Source organism: Peromyscus maniculatus, chromosome 1, assembly GCF_049852395.1.
Source record: "Peromyscus maniculatus bairdii isolate BWxNUB_F1_BW_parent chromosome 1, HU_Pman_BW_mat_3.1, whole genome shotgun sequence".
NCBI lineage: Eukaryota > Metazoa > Chordata > Mammalia > Rodentia > Cricetidae > Peromyscus > Peromyscus maniculatus.
Window position 1 is genome coordinate 54,376,653 of NC_134852.1, and position 19,701 is coordinate 54,396,353.

General features: G+C 53.9%; 2 protein-coding genes across 4 annotated transcripts in view; one reads left to right on the forward strand and one right to left on the reverse strand.

The window, feature by feature from the left end:
• Grin2d (glutamate ionotropic receptor NMDA type subunit 2D) overlaps positions 1-7,397 on the reverse strand; it is a 45,397-nt gene extending 38,000 nt beyond the window's left edge. The window contains exons 1-4 of one of the 2 annotated variants that reach the window (XM_076542532.1): positions 7,291-7,397; positions 6,106-6,489; positions 5,025-5,280; positions 1,491-1,972 (exon numbers count right to left, since the gene is read on the reverse strand). In XM_076542532.1, the coding sequence (XP_076398647.1) occupies positions 1,491-1,946 (456 nt within the window). In that variant the 5' untranslated portion in view covers positions 1,947-1,972; positions 5,025-5,280; positions 6,106-6,489; positions 7,291-7,397. Of the gene's footprint in view, positions 1-1,490; positions 2,758-5,024; positions 5,281-6,105; positions 6,490-7,290 lie in introns of those variants that run through there. The other variant, XM_076542529.1, reaches the window with a different exon arrangement.
• Positions 7,398-8,214: 817 nt separating this feature from the next.
• On the forward strand, positions 8,215-17,192 carry Kdelr1 (KDEL endoplasmic reticulum protein retention receptor 1). 2 transcript variants are annotated; one of them, XM_076542662.1, is made up of 5 exons: positions 8,215-8,605; positions 9,153-9,253; positions 9,541-9,699; positions 15,197-15,449; positions 16,430-17,192. In XM_076542662.1, the coding sequence occupies exons 1-5, from the start codon at positions 8,413-8,415 to the stop codon at positions 16,462-16,464; spliced, it is 741 nt and encodes a 246-aa protein (XP_076398777.1). In that variant the 5' UTR covers positions 8,215-8,412; the 3' UTR covers positions 16,465-17,192. The 2 variants fall into 2 exon arrangements, with proteins under 2 accessions (XP_076398777.1, XP_006981998.1); XM_006981936.4 differs by having other exon boundaries at positions 8,218-8,503.
• The last annotated feature ends 2,509 nt before the right edge of the window (positions 17,193-19,701 follow it).

The window sequence follows — 19,701 nt, forward strand, 5'->3', positions numbered from 1 at the left end:
CCCAGCATGCAGAGGACCTCATCCACCAGCAGGGTGTGGCTACAAAGGGACTAGGTCCTGGCCCTCATTGTAGCATAGCGGGGGTGGTGAGGGTCACGCCTTCTCTCACCCGAGGACAGTGAGGGAACTACATGTGCCTCTGAAGGTGATAGGCTGCACACAGAGTGGATAACGGTGTTCAGTGGCTCACACTCAGCAGCAGTGGAGCACAAGGGACCATGTGTGTCAGTGTTCCATGGAGGCATCAGCCAGGCCTACAAATCAAGCCCAGAACAAGGATGTTGGACAGAGGGCTTTCCCACAATGTTTCGGACAGACCTGCGAGTCCTAGGATGCAATAGTGATCCGGGTATAATGCCAAAGGTCTTCCTAGCTGGGAACTGACTGGTTTAGGTTCCATCCACCCAGGTGGCTCCATCCTCCAGCCAATCCCGCTTCTCTGTTTCACTTGCTCCACCTCCAATACATCCCTTCTTAGGCTTCATCTTTCCAGTCTGCAAACTTCTTTGGCACCAAAAGTCCACTACAACCCACTGTCCCCAGGCCTCCGGAGGCAGGCCTGTCTTCAGGCCAGTGCGGGCACTCGTCTCCCAGGGTGGGCTTGTTCCTTCTTGAACCCAGTTCAGGATCCTCATTCCATACTTTCACAGTTTGACATGCTCCTTCTCCAACCCCACTCCAAGGGCCTACTTCCTCTCTTGGTAAAGTCCTTTCATTACATTGCTTGGACCCAGTCTACCCTCCGCCCTCTACTGGATCCCTCTCCGTCCTTGAGCACTAGATCTGTTCTTGGGCCTAGTCTGCCATTCATCAGCCCAGCTCTCAGAACGGATGGCTCTGCTCTCCTTCCTAGACCTCTAGGCACCATCCTTCAGCTCAGCCGTCCACCATGCCTCTTCTCCCATGGTCCCCTGACCTGCTGTCCTGGACACCACTTCCTCACTAGACTCTATCTCTTTCTGAACCTCATTCCCTTCCAACTGACTCTTTCCCTCATTGGTCCAAGACCCGTAACTCTAGTTTCTGACCCTGTCACCTCTCATTAAAATCTATCGCTCCTGCCACTGGTTCTTCCTCAGTCCTCACTTGGAACTCACCTCCTCCCTGGTTATCTGACCTTTGTAGCTGATCACCGGAAGGCGCTGTGAACCCTCCTCTAGGGCACACCCCTCCAATTCAGATTCCTCCCTATCTAGACTTGACTCTGGTCACCAACGTGGAAACTGACCGACGGACGGCCCCGCCCCCCGTGACGGCCCCCCAAACCTCGATGAAACCGGCTCCAAAGCTATCATAGGTCCCGCCTCTCAGAGCCTGCCTCTCGAGTCTTGCCCTTCAGCCTCCTCTAGGCATTGCTACTCGTCGAACGTCCCCGCCCCAAGTCAATCTAGACCATGTCCCATCCCGGCCCCCGAGCCGCAAGGCCCCGCCCCCGAGCCGCAAGGCCCCGCCCCGCGGCCGGCCCGCCCCCCCCCCGCGGTCGCGCGCACCTTGGGCGTGAGCACGAGCGCGGCGCCGCCGTGCACGGCCACGATGGGCAGCGAGGTCTGCGCCGACAGGAAGTCGAGAATGGGCGCGACGGCGGGCGCGCGCGAGTCGTCCTCGAACACCACGCCGTGCACGCGCAGCCCCGACAGCAGGTCGCAGAGCTGCAGCACAAGGCTGCGAGGGTCCGAGCCGTTGAGCACCAGCGCCACTGGCCGCACGTCCAGGCCCGGGCTGCGAACTGCCGCCGCCACGGCCGGGCCCAGGCGCGCCGCCTCGGCCGCGTATGCGGGACCAGAGAAGACCAGCGCCACGTTGAGCGGCCGCGCCCCGCCCGTGCCCCCGCCGGCCGCGCCCGGCCCCGGCGCCTCCTCCGGGAACGGGCTGGCGCACGCCAGTGCCAGCAGCAGCAACATCTTAGCGGGGCCCCGAGGGCCGTGGGGGCCACCGGCGCCGCGCATCGCCTGCGGGCCCCGCCGGGCGGCCTCTGCGCGGACGGGAGGCGAGGGCAGAGCCCGAGGGGAAGCACAGGAGAGACGGGGCGAGAGGGGAAGGTTGGGTGATGGAGAAGAGGGAGGGGGCAGACACGGAGAGAAACACGGAGAGATGAGGGCCAGAGATAAAGGGAGACGGAGACAGAGATGGGGAAGGTGACAGAGGCAGTGGGATCCAGATAGTGAGAGAAGACGCAGAGTCAGGATGAGAGGGGAAAGTTGGGTGAGAGACAGAGAGACAGCAGCATGGAGAGAAACAGATGGAGAGAGAGAGACAGACAGACCAGAGACAAGAGACAGCGGGAAAGGCAGTGGAGGGAGTGGAAGGGAAAGATGGAATCCAAATAGAGGGAGAGGTGGGGGGGAAGATGGAGGAACGGAATGTGGGAACCAGGAGACACAAAGGCGGGAGGGGGTGAGTAATGGGGTCAGGGAAGATACAGAGGTAAGGGAGGGAAGGAGACAGGGATGGGATGGACAGTGGTCATTCCGATGGGAAGGAGACCCAGAGATGGGACAAAAACGGGAACAGACCAGAGTGAGGCCAGAGGAGGGGGGACAGTCAGAAATGGTCAGGGAAGGAGTAAGGAGGGATGGAAGGGGAGGCTCAGATGGACACAGACCCGAGAGAAGGACCAAGCGAGAGGAGGGTGGTGAGACAAGGAGAGAGGAAGAGATACATGCAGGGAGGCGGAGAGATGAGAAAGTTGGGGGGTATAGAAGGCAAGCCCAGAATTGGAAGGCAGGGACCCACAGCCACCCAGAGTCAGGCAAACACCAACCTCAGGAAGAAGGAATGGAGATGGAGGAAAGCAGGCAGAGCAAATGAAATACAGAGAAGACAGAAATAGCCGGGCAAGGCAGAGACCCAGACCCCCACCCGGGAGGTGCCCAGCACAGACATGAAAGCAAGGCAGAGCCAGGTGGCCGAGGGAATGAGAATAGAAGGAAGAAAGTAAGGGGGGAATGAGAGGAAAAGGGGGTCAGGGCGTGGGGAGAGAAAGAGGGGAGAAATTAGTGGGGTATACAAGGAGAGAAAACCCCCACCACCCAGCCATCCTTAGCCCCTCCTCCTGTCCCTGCCCCCTCACTTTCATTCTTGATGAAACTGAGTCACAGGCCAGTCTTGGGGTGGGGGCACAGCTGTGGAGCACTGAGGGGGGGGGGTCCCTGGCTTCCAGCCCAGAGCAATTTAGTAAATTAAAGGAAGTGTTGCCTCCAGTGCCCCCTGTTGAATACTAGTCGCCTGGGGTGGGTGGCCCAAACCCCAGGCTCCTGGGTACCAGGTCTGCGGAGGAGGCCCTGGGGGCCTGGTCTCTGCTCCCAGAAAGCACCAAGGCCTGTACTGGGGGCTTCCTGAATGGGTCAGGGTCCTGGTACAGAAGGGTTCTCTCTTGGCTGTCAGTCTCCTGTCTGGTTGCCATGGTAGCACAGGCTTGTCCATTCTAGACAGCAAGGGTTGGGGCAGAGGCCCACACCCCCTACCCTGCCTGGAAACCTCATTCTCCAAACTGCCATCCCACCTTTCTGGAGGTCCTGAGGCTCCGTCTCCCCGGGGAAGGGGGCGTCTCCCCCGGGAAGGGGGCGTCTCCCCCGGGAAGGGGGCGTCTCCCCCGGGAAGGGGGTGCCCCCTCCTGCAGGCCATGCCTCCTCCTGTCGCTCCTCTCCATTGCCTTTCCTTCCCTAAGCAGCTGGCTCAGTCCGTGCTCAGAATAGCCCCCCCCTCCTCCCCAAAATAACGCACAGCTGTGGCCTGGCCCCTGCGGGGTTAATACTGGCTCTCCTCTCCCTTCCTGGTGGCTGCTCAGCCATCAGCCCCTCCTTCGCTTCTCAGACCCTGGCCTCTGCATTTTTGGGGTCCAAGGTCCTTGCCACTGTGAGGCCTAGGAGGGCAGCCTCGGCCTCACCCCTGCCAGGAGGTAGGGCTTCCCCCTAAAGGACTCCTGAGGGCAACCTTTCTACCCAGCCCTCGTACCCCAGGATCAGTCTCCTGAAGCCAAAGTCCCCAGAGCTCACGACAGGGTTGGCAAAGTCCATTCCGACCTCCGCCACATGAGTTTAGCCATGCACTTCCATCCCCACAGGGGCCTAAGAAGCCATTCCCCCAGCCCGCTCTGTCAAGAGTCCTGGCCCTCCTTTCTCTCATGGGTGCCCCCCCTAAATTCCCGACTGAAGACTTGGCCTGGCAGGTACCCCACCTCCCCCAGCAATGTAGAGCGGTCATTTCTTTCTCAGGACCCGGGGATCCTGGCCTCCTGCCCCAGCAGCTGGGAATCTTGGTTCCTGTCTTGTACTCCTTTAAGGAACCCCCCTTTTTCGCCTCAGACCCCATCAGTCCCAACATCTTGCTGCCCACTAGCTCTGGCCTTTCCAGGTGCTCCTCTCCTGTCTTGCCCAGAGCGTAAGGAGGAAGGGGGTCTCTGTCTCCGTTGCCCCCCTAGCCCACTGTGGGGATGGGGAGAGGCTCTGGTCAACAGCTGCCCCTCCTCGTGCTGCAGAAAGCTTCCTGCCCCCCACTGCACACACACCAGCCAGTGTCTCCCCATCCCAACCCCGGAAGGGCATTCCAGAACCTTGAGGAAGGGGCGGCTGCTTGGGGCTGCCGGTCACTGGACGCCCTCAAGGTCCTTGGCGGGGGTATTAATAGCAGACTCATAGCTCTGAGGTGGGAGGGGAAAGGCAGAGGAGACAGGGATAGCCAGCCATGGGGAGACTGATGCAGGAAGGGGGTGTAGAGAAGGTGAGGTGGAGAGACTGACAGAGGTGGGATTCGGTTGTGCGCAGCCAGGGACAGGGTAAAGCTCAGGGGAACAGAGGCCTGGGGTGGGTTTGAGGTGTGGAAACCTGGGAGAGGGGCAGAGAGTGAGCGCGCGAGAGCAGACGGAAGACTGAAGACGGTCCCTGAGGGACAAGGGGGCAGAGACGTTTGGTTTGCTGGCGTTCAAACCCCTTCCCTCCTTGAGGTCCCTGGCCAACTTTCCCTGCCCTAGATTGGAAGGGGCCACATCCCCACCCCCACCCCTGCATCCCCTGCCCCAGCCTTACCTTTTCATGACCCTGTTCTGTGGGGGGGATTGCTGGGGGGCCAGGACCGGAACCAGTGTCCAGAGACCCAAAGATTCCGTGGAGTGTTGGGGAGCTGGTTGGGGGCCAGGCCCAGGGCGGCAGCGAGGCAGCAGCAGCAGCAGCAGCAGCGGCAGCAGCGCAGGCGGCAGTGGCGGGGACCTTTTGCCTGTCCCGGCTCTGTCCCTCCTCTTCTTGGTTCTGCCCTGCCCTGTCCCCCAAGGTTGCGGCCACCAGGCTAGGCAAGGATGAGGCTACACATGTTGCGCTGGAAGTTGGGCCCCGGACATTGCGGAGGCTGTTGGGGTGTCCTCTTGCGGCCTGACCCCATGGGGATCCCCCTCCACCCACCTGGGGTGCCCCCCTCTGCCGGCTTCAGTCCGGGCTCCTCCCCTGGCTGGCATGTCCCATCACCTCTCCCTAGCTTATTGGCATCCCCTTTGTGCTCTCGGCACCCCTCCCTCGTCTCTGTCTGTCTGTCTGTCTGGGTCACCTCTGAAGCCAGTGGCTCGGGTATGTTTGTGTCAGGAGCGTGAGGCTGCCGATCAGAGGAACCGCTTGCCCATTGCTTGCTTGGCCACCTCTGGACCCCCCCTCTGTTGCCCCCACTCTCAAGCACAGGCAGAAACACACATGCACATGCTCACACACACAATCTCACTTCCCTGGGATTCCCTCTCAACACCCCCGGAGCTTGATGAGGGAGACACACACACACACACACACACACACACACACACACACACACGCTTGCGCAGGGCCCCAATAGGGGCGCGTTGTCACTGCTCTCGGTGGCTGTTTGGACAGACAGACAGGAGGACACAGGCATCCGGGGACACACAGATACTCGGCTGGATGCAGGCAGGAGGCACAGAACCCAGGTGCACACCATCCATCCAGGTTTGGGGGCTCAGGGAACCGATTGGGGGTCCGTGAAGTGCAGGCAGGAGGCTCAGGGTCGGTCCAGACAGACAGACCCCTCCTCCCTCAGCTCCGGCCGCTGCAGCCCTTACAGACACACCCCCCCCACCAGCCAGCCTGACACCAAGACACACTTCCTCACCTAGCAGATGGCTGTAGCACGAGAGACCCCTGGGGGCCGGGCGGACCCACCCAGGCCGATACCCCTCAACAGGGCGCTGGTGGCCGAGGAGGCTGCGGGCGGGCGGGCGCGGGCGGAGGGTGGCGGGTAGCGGCAGCGGCAGCGGCAGGCAGCGGCCACGGCTTGCAGGAGCCAGAGCGTGAGGGACTCACACACTCGCTGTGTTCTCGCACACTCACTCAGGATGCGATTAACATTCAGTCCCCGTCCTTCCCTGCCAGGAGACCCACAGCCCCCCCTCTCGGCTTCCCTAGGGACCCCTCCTCCTGTTGGGGCTGAGGGAGGGGGCCGCTCCTTACCCCATTTTGAAGCCTCTGTTTTCCTCATGGGACATGAGACTGAGGGCTGCGATGAAATGGGAGGAAGCAGAGGTGGGTGGACAAGGGCATTGCCGGGCACAGACAGTTTGGGACCTAGACAGGGCGTTGGGGGTTACTGAAATCGCCCCTTCCCTCTTCTGGACGTCGACATCCTGTGAGTACTATGGCCCCAGAGGCAAAATGCAAGCTGGATGTCTACCGTAGGGCAGACATCCAGTCTAGACTCCCAAGTGCCTTACCCCCTGGAAGCAGACGTCCAGTTGCTAGCCCACCTCCCTTAGACCCAGCACACTAGACCCCAGTTTCCCCGATAGACTGATGGGTGGGATCCCAGTCCTCTCACCTCAGGCTGCAGCCCTCTTCCCTTAAAGCCCACGGGGCTAGGCTTGCAATTCCCTCCTCCCTCAGACCTAGATGTCCTGTTCTCTCTCAGACCCAGGTGTCCAGACTCTGGCACTCTTTCCTGTGACCCAGGGGTTTACATCCTAACCATCCTCCCTCCGACCCAGGGGTCCAGACCCTCCCAGTATCCCAAACCTTGGCTCTCCTCTCTCAGACTTGGGGGTCCAATGCCTGGCCCTTTCTTTCAGAACCAAGATTCTAGATGCCAGCCCTCCTTCCTCAGACCACAGGTCCAGATCTTAGCCTTTCTCCCTCATGTTAGGGGTCTAGATTCTGAGCAAGACCATCACTGAGGGACCAGTTGATCAGTGATGGACTCGTCTCTCCTAGTCATGGGTGCTCAGTCCCCTGGAGGGAAACTGCCTGCTGTGTCCTCACCATAACCCCACCTTTGTGGTTCCAGGAAGTCATCGACCCATCTTACCTCTGGTAGGGCCGTCCTTAGCATCTACAACTCCGGAAGGAGTGTGTTTTGGGACTCCTGGACCCCTGAGGATGGAAGCTGGGAGTGGGTAAAGAGAGACGGGGTGGAGGAGGAGATAGAAAGGGAGAGGAAGGGGAAAGGAGAGAGGGAGGAGAGAGAGAGAGAGAGAGAGAGAGAGAGAGAGAGAGAGAGAGAGAATATGAATGTGTAGAGTGGGGAGAATTCTGGAGCAGGGGCTGGGACCTAGGCCTATAGCAATCTTATCAGACTCCTGCCCTATGCTCACTGTTGGAGTCCTGTTTCCTGTGTCCTAAGATCTGGGAGGACATGAGTGATGCTGTGTCTGAAAGAGCCAGGACCTGAAAGTTTGGGTCTTAGAAGAGAAAGGGATTGTGGATGTAGGTTAGAATGTTGAGTGATAAAGTGACTGTCTGTCAAGAAAGGGATTGTAGAGGCAGTAGGCTGGGTCTGGATCCCAGGATATGTGGCAGGCGGGCCTGGACCTTCTCCCTGAATTGGGACTAGAGAACACTGAGGAAGCCAGAAGTCTACCCTCTTAATCTCCAGGATTATTGTTGTTGTTGTTACTATTAGTAGTATTAGTATTAATTTGTAATTAGTATGATTGTCATTATGGAGCCCTGAGCCTGGAACTGGGGATCCCTCTGCTTCATCCTCCCAGTGCTAAGATTTAAGACTGCACCATCTCCCTAGGCAGCTCCAGGATCTTTGGAGTTCAGAACTCAACCTCTGGGATTCCTGCTAAGGGCAGGGAGCGTGGGATCCTAAAGACCCTTCTGATTAGTAGAAGGCAAGAGGACAGCGTTATTCGGTACGACTCTGCAAGGCAGGTGGCGGGAGACAGGGGGCGCCAGAGAGCCAACCCGCCCTCGGGGTGGAGCTCCAGCCCAGACTCCTCCCTTTCCACCCTTGGCCCTCCTCCCTTTTCTCGCTGCCAGCTCTGCCACCAGCTCCGGCCTCGGCTCACCTCCCAGGGCCCCCTCCCCGGAGCTGAGCTACCGAAGGGCTCCTCTCTCGCCCTCAACCCAGCAGCACCACAGCTCCGGGGCAGCCGGGCCGGCCAGCCTTCCCCCAGCTCAGTCCTGCCCGAGCTCCCCAGTCATGAACCTCTTCCGATTCCTGGGAGACCTCTCCCATCTCCTAGCCATCATCTTGTTACTGCTCAAAATCTGGAAGTCCCGATCGTGTGCGGGTGAGAGCCCCACCCCGCGGAGAGGGGGCGGGAGCGGGCTGCCCTGGGGTACCGGGAAGGCTGGAGCTCGACCGGACAGAGTCCTCCCGGACTGCCTGCTGGGTATCCTTCTAGATCCAGGGTCACCAGGGGGTCAGCTCCTTTCCCTAGACTCAGGGGTGCACATAGTTTGGTGGGGGTGGCTTCGGGCGCTCAGTTGAACCTTCTGCAGCACCCTTTGGGACAGCTATGGGTGTTCCGGGGCTGGGAACCAGGAGCCATGGCAGGCGGGGAGGTGGCTGGGAGTTGGTGACGTGGACTGTAAAGGCCAGGAAGGGAACGGGAGGAAGGTGACTGGCTGAGAGGCTAAAGTCAGGCAGGGCTCTCCCTAGGTCCCAACGTAGGTCCACACTGTCAGGGGACCCTGAAGGAGACAAGGGGACCAGCGAGGCCTAGCCTGGGACGGAGCCTCGGTCTGTAGTATCACTGGGGCCGGCTGCCCCCTGGCTGTGGATGGTGGGAAAAGGGCCGTGCTCAGGCTTCAAGGCCTTTGGGGACCGCTGTGTTGTAGAGTTCCGGCCGGCTGGCCCAGGCACTGCACTTTAGTTTATTGCCCAAGTAGTCCACCTCGGCTCCCTCTACCCTGCCCCTTGTTCTCTGTCTCAACCAGGCATTTCAGGGAAGAGCCAGGTCCTGTTTGCTGTGGTGTTTACTGCCCGATATCTGGACCTGTTCACCAACTACATTTCACTCTACAACACCTGCATGAAGGTAGAGCTGAAGTCAGAGCTGTGGCAGGGTTCCAGGCAGGGCTCAGAGAGGAGTCTAGTCTGAGGGAGGAGGGCTGGAGTCTGGATATCCGGGTCTGAGGGAGGAGGAACTCATTATCTAGACTTTGGTCAAGTATGGAAGACTGATGTCTAGGCATTTAGGCATGAAGGAAGAGAGCTGGGTCTGGACATCTGGTTTGAGGGAGGTGGGCTGGGAACTTGCTTTCCAGTGTCTGAGCCTACTGAGGGAAGGCCCCACCTGTAAGCTGCCCTGTCTGTCCCCCTCAGGTGGTCTACATAGCTTGTTCCTTTACCACGGTGTGGATGATCTACAGCAAGTTCAAAGCTACTTATGATGGAAACCATGACACTTTCCGGGTGGAGTTCCTCGTTGTTCCCACGGCTATTCTGGCTTTCCTGGTCAACCACGACTTCACCCCGCTGGAGGTTGGTTTCTGCGGGGACTGCAGGGGTTGGGTGGCAGGGGCAGCTGACAGCAGGCCCTCTCATGCTCAGCCTAGGTCCATGGAGGCAGGTCATACCATGTGCTGCTGCTCTGTGCAGCCAACATGCTGGCAGGCTAAGTCCATATAGAGTGGCACCCCATTTTCAGATGAGGAAACTGATCCTTAAGTCATCTGAATGTCCAAGGGCATCTAGTCCTGTAAGTAGTGGACTGACCAGGGGTTAGGAGTGGGGAGCAGGGCTCTAGAGTGAAGCTACTTGAATTTGAACCCCAGATCTACATCTTATTTGTCGTTTCCCCCCCGAGAAGTGTTGGAGAAAAAGTCTGGGGCCTTGTGCATGCTAGGCTAGTGTGCTGCCCTGGGACCACAGTGTCAGTCATTGGTCTTTTGAGACAGGGGCTTACTATGGTTCAAAAGCTGGCCTGGAACTTCCAGTTCTCTTGCTTCAGGGCCTGGATTATAGGTGTATGTCACATCTCCCAGTATTTCTACTATAATGAATTCAGCCTGTGACTTGTCCTTCTCTGCCTTAGTTTCCCCATTGTGAAGTGGGTCATGTGAGAGTTACTGAGTTCAGGGCTGCTCACGGGTTACATGAGGAGGCTGTGGATTTGAGGTGCAGGGCTTGGAAGCTTGTTTCTTCAACCGGACACTGGTGGAACCATGGGCAAGCGTACGCCTGAGTCTTTTTTTTTTTTTTTTCGAGACAGGGTTTCTCTGTGTAGCTTTGCGCCTTTCCTGGAGCTCACTTGGTAGCCCAGGCTGGCCTCGAACTCACAGAGATCCGCCTGCCTCTGCCTCCCAAGTGCTGGGATTAAAGGTGTGCGCCACCACACCTGGCAGACGCCTGAGTCTTTTGTAAATGGGAAACGGGGCTGGAGATGGCTCAGCCATTAAAGCTAACAACTAAAAGGACACACAGCCAAGAGGACAAAATGAAGAAGTCATTCCCACTTCTCACATCCTTTTCTGTGGTGCAGGGTAGAGCCTCGTCCTGTGCACTCAGAGTTCCAGCCTTCTTAGCGCTATGGAGGTTGATGTTTACAGATCCACGTCTGGCATGAGGTGGGAGGGACTGGGTCAGCATTGCTGAGGGACTGGCTAGTGCCATGCGGGACACTTCACCTCCAGGTGTTGGCTGTCTTTATTTTTCACTCTTGGTGTTTTGGTTGGGTCTGTACGTGCTCCTTGGAGGAATTTTAGGGGCTGTGCTGAGTCTGCCGACTCGTGCCTGCCTCACGGGCCGGAGGGAGCCATCAACTGGAGTGCTTTTCCTCTGCAGCCCGCCCTGGCTTACGGGAGCAGCCCTGGGTGGTCAGTTATGCTGAGGTGTTCAAGAGAAGCTGTAATGGGGAGTCCTCAGACAAGATCTAGCTTCAAAGTTTTAGCAACATATTCAAAATGTATTTCTTTTTTCTTCTTTTTCTTTTAAAATTACCAATGCCAACTATGTTTCAATCCGTCATGGAAGGGTATTGGGAAAAGTCTTTTTTTTTTTTTTTAACTTTTTTTGTTTTTTGAGACAGGGTTTCTCTGTGTAGCCCTGGCTGTCCTGGAACTCACTCTGTAGCCCAGGCTGGCCTTGAACTCAGAGATCTACCTGCCTCTGCCTCCCGAGTTCAAGTGCTGGGGTTAAAGGTGTGCGCCCGGTTGGCAATACTTGCACCTTGGATAAACCTCATTGGCTATGATATTGGCACTTTGCAAAGCCCAAGATGTTTTTCTCAAAGCACTGTGCAGGCTAAAGTCAACATTGGCCCATGGCCCCGAAGTACCAGAGGGGGTGACTATTGTGATGGGAGCCCTGGACTGGGCACTAGACTCTGGCTGTGTAAGTGTGCGTGATTGATTCTCTACCACGGCTGAGTTGGAGCTACTGAACTCACTTTGCAGGTGGGGAGACTAATAACTGAGGTGGGGTAGGCACAGAGGGGTGACTGTTTTCTGAGTCTATGCTAGTAAATAGTACACTGTGAAAGTATTTTTTAACCAGAGAAGGAAAGGTAACTTTCTTGTTCCTTTTTTTTTTTTTTTTTGTTTGTTTGTTTGTTTGTTTGTTTTTTGAGACAGAGTTTCCGAGTGTAGCCATGGCTATCATGGAACTCACTATGTAGACCAGGCTGGCCTCAAACTCACAGAGATCCGCATGAGTGGTGGGATTAAAGGTGTGGGCCACCACTGCCTGGCTGAAAAGTAACTTTTTGAGACAAGATTTTGCTGTGTAGGCCAGAATGGCCATAAATTTAAAATAATACTCTTGTCTCAGCCTCCCAAGTGCTGGGATTACAAGCCTGCATCACCACACCTAGCCTGAAAATACTCTTTAAACAATTCCAGCTCTCGGCCGGACAGTGGTGGCACACACCTTTAATCCCAGTACTGGGGAGGCAGAGGCAGGCAGATCTCTGTGAGTTTGAGGCCAGCCTGGTCTCCAAAGCGAGTTCCAGGAAAGGCACAAAGCTACACAGAGAAACCCTGTCTCGAAAAACCAAAAAAAAAAAAAAAAAAAAAAAAAAAATCCCAGCTCCCTGGCTGGGCTCAGTGTTGCATGTCTTTAGTTCCAGCACTCAGAGGCAGAAGCAGGTTGATCTCAGTGAGTCTGAAGCTGGCCTGGTCTACATACTAAGTTCCAGGGCAAACAAGAATACATAGTGAGACTCTGCCTCAAAAATGAATGAATGAATGAATGAATAAAGTTTAGATCTTGGGGCTAAAGATAGTTCAGCAGTTAAGAGCACTTCCTGCTCTTGCAGAATTTGGTTCCAGGACCTGACCCATATCATGCAGCTCACAACTGCCTAGAACTTTAGCTCCAGGGGCCCTGTGCTTTTTTTCTGGCCTCCACAGGCACCCAGTGTATATGTAGCATTCACTTATATAGACATACAGACATACACATAAATAAAAATAAAAACTAACCTTAAAAAAAAATCCAGGGGGCTGGAGAGAGATGGCTAGTGATTAAGAGCACTATCAGAAGAATGTAGTCAGTTTCCAACATACACACACATGTTGGATCTCACTCATCTAACTCGGTTCCAGCGGGACCCACACCCTTTTCTGACCTCTGTGGGAACCAGGCATGGACACAGTGCACATACTTACTTCCAGGCAAAACACTCATACACATAAATTTTAAAAATTGAGCTGAGCATGGTGGTTCATGCCTTTAACCCCAGCACTCAGGAAGCTGAGGCAGGTGGATCTTGGTTCGAGGACAGCCAGCCTGGCCTACATGAGTCTCTCTCCTTCTCTCTCCCTCTCTCTCTCTCTCTCACACACACACATACACACACACACACACAAATAGCAAAAACACTAATACACAGAAAATAAATCTAAAAAAATAAATAATTCAGCTGTCCCAGAGCAAACAGGTAAACAGCAACAGGCCTATTTGAGGGGGCTGTGCTTCAGTTCCCCTGGGACCACCCCAGGGATGAGGGCTGAGTGCTCATCAGCCGAATGGGTATATTTCTCGAATGGCTGCCTGAAGGATTCTGGTTAGTCAAGGGAGTAGGCACCTTCCTGGGAGCAGGGTTCTTAGTCATTGGGTCCTCAGTTTGCTCATATGTATAATGAGGATAATAGCAGGATCCACCTTGAAATATTAAGGCTGAAGCCAGTTAATGCCCCATGGTGTAAGAGAGGTTTCTGGGTTGTTACCATCTTGTCCTGGTATTTCTCACTTCCTTCTTGTAAACCAAAACAGCTGTGGAGAAGCCACAGCTGCCACCTGGCTTTGTTCTCTGAGGGGAGGTTTCAGGTACATAGCTGATCGTGTACACACACACACACACACACACACACACATACCCGCCCAGGTGGGACTCTCAGGGACTGTAATGACCTGGTCATGAAAGAGGCTGTCCATGTTCCCTTAAGGGTGGCTTGTGTTGTCCACATGTAGCTGCTCACCCCGGTTGACTCATTGCCTCCCTCGTCAGGAGCTGTGCTATTGCTGGGGGACCCTGGGGTGAACCAGACACGGGATTCTGGGCTTCACAGAATACAGAGGCAATATGACAGGATGACATGCCACATGCAGTGATACTAACGAGCATGTAATCCCAACAGGAGGTTCATGAGGACAGTGCCAGCTGGGCTGTGTAGTGGAGTAGGTTCCAAGCCAACTTAGGCTTTAGAATAAGATTTTCTCAAAAAAATAACTCACTTGAAAGTCCTGAAAAGTCCAGTGCCAGGGAATCTGATGCCTTCCTCTGGTCTTCAAGGGCTCCTGAACATGTTATACATATACTTATACTCTGGCACACATACATACACATAAAATGAATAGGGCTGGAGAGAAGGCTTAGACGTTACGAGCACTTCCTGATCTTCCAGTGCAGAATTTGATTCCCAGCATCCACATGGTGGCTTGAAGTCCCCTGCTAACTCCAGTTCCAGAGGATTTAATGCTCTTTCTCTTCTGGTCTCTGCAGGCTAAATATCCACATAAGTTAAACTTTTTTTTTTGGGCCTGTTTGTATGCCTGTGCACCAAATATATGCCTGGTGCCTAGAGACAAGAATCGGGTGTTAGATCTCTTGAGACTGGAGTTATAGCTGTGAGCTGCCATGTGGGTGCTGGGAATCAAACCCAGGTCCTCTAGAGATGCAGCCAGTACTCTTACTGCTGAGCCATTGTTCCAGCCCCATAATCTTTTTGTTTGTTTGTTTTGTTTTTTAAGACAGGGTTTCTCTGTGTAGTTTTGGTGCTTGTCCTGGATCTCACTCTGTAGACCAGGCTGGCCTCAAACTCACAGAGATCCACCTCGTTCTGCCTCCGAGTGTGTGCCACCACCGCCCGCCATTTTTTTTTAAATTTTAAGTAAAACAAATAAAAAAAAAAATCCCAAAAGGCAAATGCTGTGAGTCTTGGAGGAAGAGTGGCCAAGGTAGACCTTGTTCAGGAAGTGACTAGCTGCTGAGGTTGGGGGTTCGGGGGTGGTGGGGGGGTAGGAAGAGCACGTACAAAGGCCCTGAGGCAGGAGGAAACAGTCTGTGCTGCCCAGAGAGGGAAGACCTTGAGGGCCAAGGTCAGGAGTCTAGATTTAATTCTGAGCAGTAACATGCTACCAAAGGATTTTGAGCCAGAGAGTAATGTAGACTTAGGTCTTTGAGGGTCACATATTTAATGGTATCCTTATGAGAGCAGGATGGGTCTCCACTGTAGAGATGGGGGTCAGGGGTGGGTTTGGAGTTGGTGCCTTTTGCTCTCAGGGGATGAAAAGCACTCATGAGCTTGAGCTCCAGTCAAGTCCCCAGCTCTGCTGCTCAGGGGCCCTGTGGTCATGGGCTTAGTTTCCTCTCTGTATAAGGGGATGTTAGGGGCTGTGACGAGAGGAGAGTGATGGGCTGGTGATGTGGCTCAACAGCTGGGCTACATCTTGAGTGCTAGGGATAGTTTATAGTACTCATTCTGTGATACTGCTGACCCCGCTGCCTCATCCTGTCCCTTACCCTTGTCCTCTGCAGATCCTCTGGACTTTCTCCATCTACCTGGAGTCAGTGGCCATCTTGCCACAGTTGTTCATGGTGAGCAAGACGGGTGAGGCGGAGACCATCACCAGCCACTACCTGTTTGCACTGGGTGTCTACCGTACACTCTATCTCTTCAACTGGATCTGGCGCTACCACTTCGAGGGCTTCTTTGACCTCATCGCCATCGTTGCTGGCCTGGTCCAGACAGTCCTCTACTGCGATTTCTTCTACCTCTATATCACCAAAGGTAACCAGGATGCAGGGCTGGCTGAAAGGGCTGCTCTCTCTAGCCCTGTGTTCCCTGGGCCCAGGGTCGATCTTTAGCCAACTATCACTTGAGTGATGGGGCTCGTTTCCTGGCTTCCGGGGTTCCAGGCCTACCATCCCCTATTTAGATCCCAGATCCTCCATCCCCAGGGCTCGGCTTTTGACCCTCAGGCTCTGTTTCTACAAGTGCAGATCAGACAAAGCAGGGACTCTTGACGGTGGAATTCATTCTCCCTGTACAAACTTACTGAGTCTCGGCTGTGTCGAGGGCTCAGCCATAGCAGAGAAGGCAGCCGAGGCCCTCTACCCCCTTAGCTCCTCCTGAGGAAGACAGCACATAAGCAAGCACATAGTGGTGACAGGAGCACTCAGTGGATGAAGGCGGGTGTGTTCGGGTGATAAGTTAGAAGGCTGGAGCCTGCCTTGACCCAGGGCATCTTGAGGTGATGTTTAAGCAGAAACCGAAGACCAGAAATCAGTATGTGAAGGAAAGAGGCAATAATAAGACCAGGCCTGTAATCCCAGCACTGTGGAGGCTAGGGCAGGATTGTGTTCAGTTTGTGGCTAGCCTAGGCATCACAAAAGCACAGTCTGGGGCAATCGAGACAAGAGCCGAGAGGTCAGGCTGTTCCAGGCCCTAGAATTAAGGCTTGGAAGGTAGGAGGGGTAGTCATGCCTGGTAGGCCCTGCTAGGCCATCTGACCCTTTCTGTGGTGCTCATGTGTTATCGTCAGCACTACTGAAAACAAAGCCTGCTCTTGGCCCCCTCTGCTCAGCCCTTGTGACAAGGTCATAATTCGGGTTCTACCCCCTGGTTGATCTAGACTCAACCCAGTGGTTCAGGGTGCAGTCCTGGGGGTTCCCTCTCCTTGAACAACTCACTAGCGGACCTTGCTCAGGAGGGGAGGTTGCCCCTCTGTGGGATAGAAGGTAAGGCCCACCTTGTCTCTTTCTCCACAGTCCTAAAGGGGAAGAAGCTGAGCTTACCGGCATAGCCCTGGCCTCACCAGCCTTCCGAGGCAGGGCAGGAGGCAGCAGAGGGAGGCCGCTGAAGACCAAGAGCCTTCCCATCCAGAGCTGACTTTTTAAAGAGCTCACCTCTCCCGGCTCCCCACCCCTCCAGCTGGGTTTTGGGGGTCAGTGGAAGACCCCTATCCTGGGGAGCTCAGGACCTGAGAGCTGTTTGTAGCCTTTTGCCTTTTAGAGAAGAAAAACAAAAAAAAAAACAAATCTTTCCACTATTTAGTTTTTGATTCTGATGACTTTTTTCTCTTCGACCCTGGCCCTGATTTTTTATAAACTGTGTTTTGAGTGTTCTCTGGACCAGGGCCAGCCGAGGTCTACTCCCTTGTCTAAGCCACTTGTCTCCCTCCAAGATCCCACCCCAGCCCATGGTTGCCAAACACTACGTCTGCCAATGCCTGCCTGCCTACCTTGGCTGTGGCCACGATCCTCCCCACAAGTTCCTGGACTGGTGGTAAGAAAGAAGAAAGTTAAGGAGGCTCTTCCTAATTTTTCATATTTTTTCCCCAGAATTTGTTAGCTTCTTCTGTGGGGGTGGGTAGGGGGTTGTCCTGTTTTTGTCAAATTAGGGGATGCTTTGGGCTTATACGAGGGAAGGGGGCTAGCTGGCCTGGGGGTCACCACACTCTAACACCATGTTTTTGTACAGAATTTGATGGCTGACTCTTTGTTCTCTTGAAATAAACCAAGGAAAACTGTCCCTGCCCTCTTTGCTTTGTGCCTGGCTTGTTCTCTTTTGCCTGAGACCTTCTAGGGATGGTCAGATATCTTGAAGGAGTAGGAAGATGAGAAATGGGTACCCCAGGACTCTCCAGTGCACCAGCATGCCTTGAGGTTCTGCAGGGAAGAGGTTGGGAGAATCTGATCTTCGTTTGATATAGAAACTGCCTGATGACTCTCCAGACCTTGAAGAGCATGCATGTCTTGCACCATTGATGACGGGACAGCCCTCATCCTTCCCTCCATTGGCATTAATTTTTTTTTTTATTTTAAGTGTGTGAGTGTTGCCTGCATGTACTATTTGTGTGTATGCTTGGTATCCAAAGAGGCCAGAAAAGAGCGTCAGATCCCCTGGAACTGAAGTTAAAACAGTTGTGAGCTGCCATGTGGGTGCTAGAAATTGAAATCATGTCCTCTGTAAGAGCAGCCAGTGCTCCTAACTGCTAGGCCCCCTCTCCAGCCATCCCCCAACTCTGGCATTTTGATACTGTTTTATAAAAACAAAAGAAAGAAAAAAAAAGGTTGCCAGCTTTTAAAAACCAGATCTTTATATTACAGTCTGAATTTCTGGCCTGTTTAAAAGAAGTCGGTCAATTCAACAGTGGTGGTCCTCATTCTAGATGGCAGCAGATGCCTGATGCTGAATAGATGGGATGCCTACATTTTTCCACCTAGCTAGGACTTGGCTATGGGCTGTTAATGTTTATTATTGGGCTAATAGTGTATATGTGTTTGTTTATAGAGTTAAAAGGCAAATGAAAGCAGGGGGTGATGGTGCATGCCTTTAATCCTAGTACACAGATGGATCTCTGAGAGTTCAAGGCCAGCCTGGTCCACAAAGTGAGTTCCAGAAAAGTCAAGGCTGTTACACAGAGAAATCCTGTCTCAAAAAAAAAAAGCAAATACTTTCTGGCCTCTTTTGAGATGGGCTCCACACCTGGCCATTTCCGACTTCCATGTTTTGCCTGGCTCTTGTCAGTGGCAGATCATTTCCTGTTTGTCCGTTGCAATGCTGGGGCTCAAATTAGGGCCTTGTGTGCATCCCAGGCAAGTGGTCCTTCATTGGGCTCGGCCCCCAGCCAGCATCGGGATTTTGATCCTTGGTTCAGTCAAACTTCCTATTTGTCCTTTGAGAACTTCCCAGTTCTTAGTTGTGTCCAATTCCAGTCTTTGGACGAGCTTCGGGGACAGGGCTAACTTTTCCAGAGGACTTGCTATGTCCTGATATCACATGGATGCTCTCACTTGGCCCTCAGCCCCCTAAGGAAGAAACACTTCCTAACTGAGAAAACGGAGGCCTAGGAGGAGGAGTGACAAAGTCTGGCTTGCTCCTGACTCCAGCTGCAGAGCCCTCATGTTCTGTGTGGTGTTTTAGTGGGCCTCTGTTTAGAAGAGGAGTCTGGCCCAGAAGCCCGACAGAATACAAGTGCAGGGTGTGGGCAGGTCTGACTGCTTCTTCCTGAGATGGCTCGTGGTACATGGGTTGAGAACTAATCCATCCAACAGATAAGTTACATGACACATGGAAGACCTTCCGGCTCATGGCAGCAGAGAAGGCTAAGGGCTGTTTGCAGGCCAGAGTGCTTCCTGTCACTGCTGCTTTCTGCCTCTCCATAGGAACCAGGCTGTGTGGTTTCTGTGCCTGACACACAGGACGTCCCCCAAAGGACATGCTGGAGTCTAAATCTGACCTCATAATTTGTATCTTGGTTCAGTTTGTAAATGAATGCTCTGTAGGTCATGCCAGCCCTTGTATAGATTTGTGTGTGTGTGTGTGTGTGTGTGTGTGTGTGTGTGTGTGTGTGAGAGAGAGAGAGAGAGAGAGAGAGAGAGAGAGAGAGAGAGAGGGAGAGGGAGAGGGAGAGAGAGAGAGAGAGAGATAGAGATAGAGAGATAGAGAGAGATGTATCCTAGGCTGGCCTCAAATCCCTAAGTATTGAGGTTGACCTTGAACTTCTGATCCTTCTGCCTCCCCCTCCTGAGAGATGGGATTATAGATGTGCACCATCATATCTGGTTTATGCGATGCTAGATTAAACAAACCAGGGATTTGTGCTACTGAGCAAGTACTCTACCAGCTCTAGCTCCTTACTTTAAAAAAAAGTCTGTTGGAGCTGGAGAGATGGCTCAGTGGTTAAGAGCATTGACTGCTCTTCTAGAGGTCCTGAGTTCAGTTTCCAGCAACCACATGGTGGCTCACAACCATCTATATTGAGATCCTATGCCTCTTTTGGCCCACCGGGACACATGCAGACAGAGCACTGTATACATAATAAATAAATAAATCTTTAAAAAAATAAATAAAAAAATTTACTTTTTAAAAAAAACCCCAAAAACCAAAAAGTCTGTTATCCACTAATTTCACATACAAAAACAAACCAAAAACCAAAATAACAACAGAAAAGATGTTTAGTTGTTCTAGAGGAACGACCCCAAGGATCAAGAGTGGCACTGCCAGTGGGCTGCCTGTCAGTAACACTTGTCTCCCC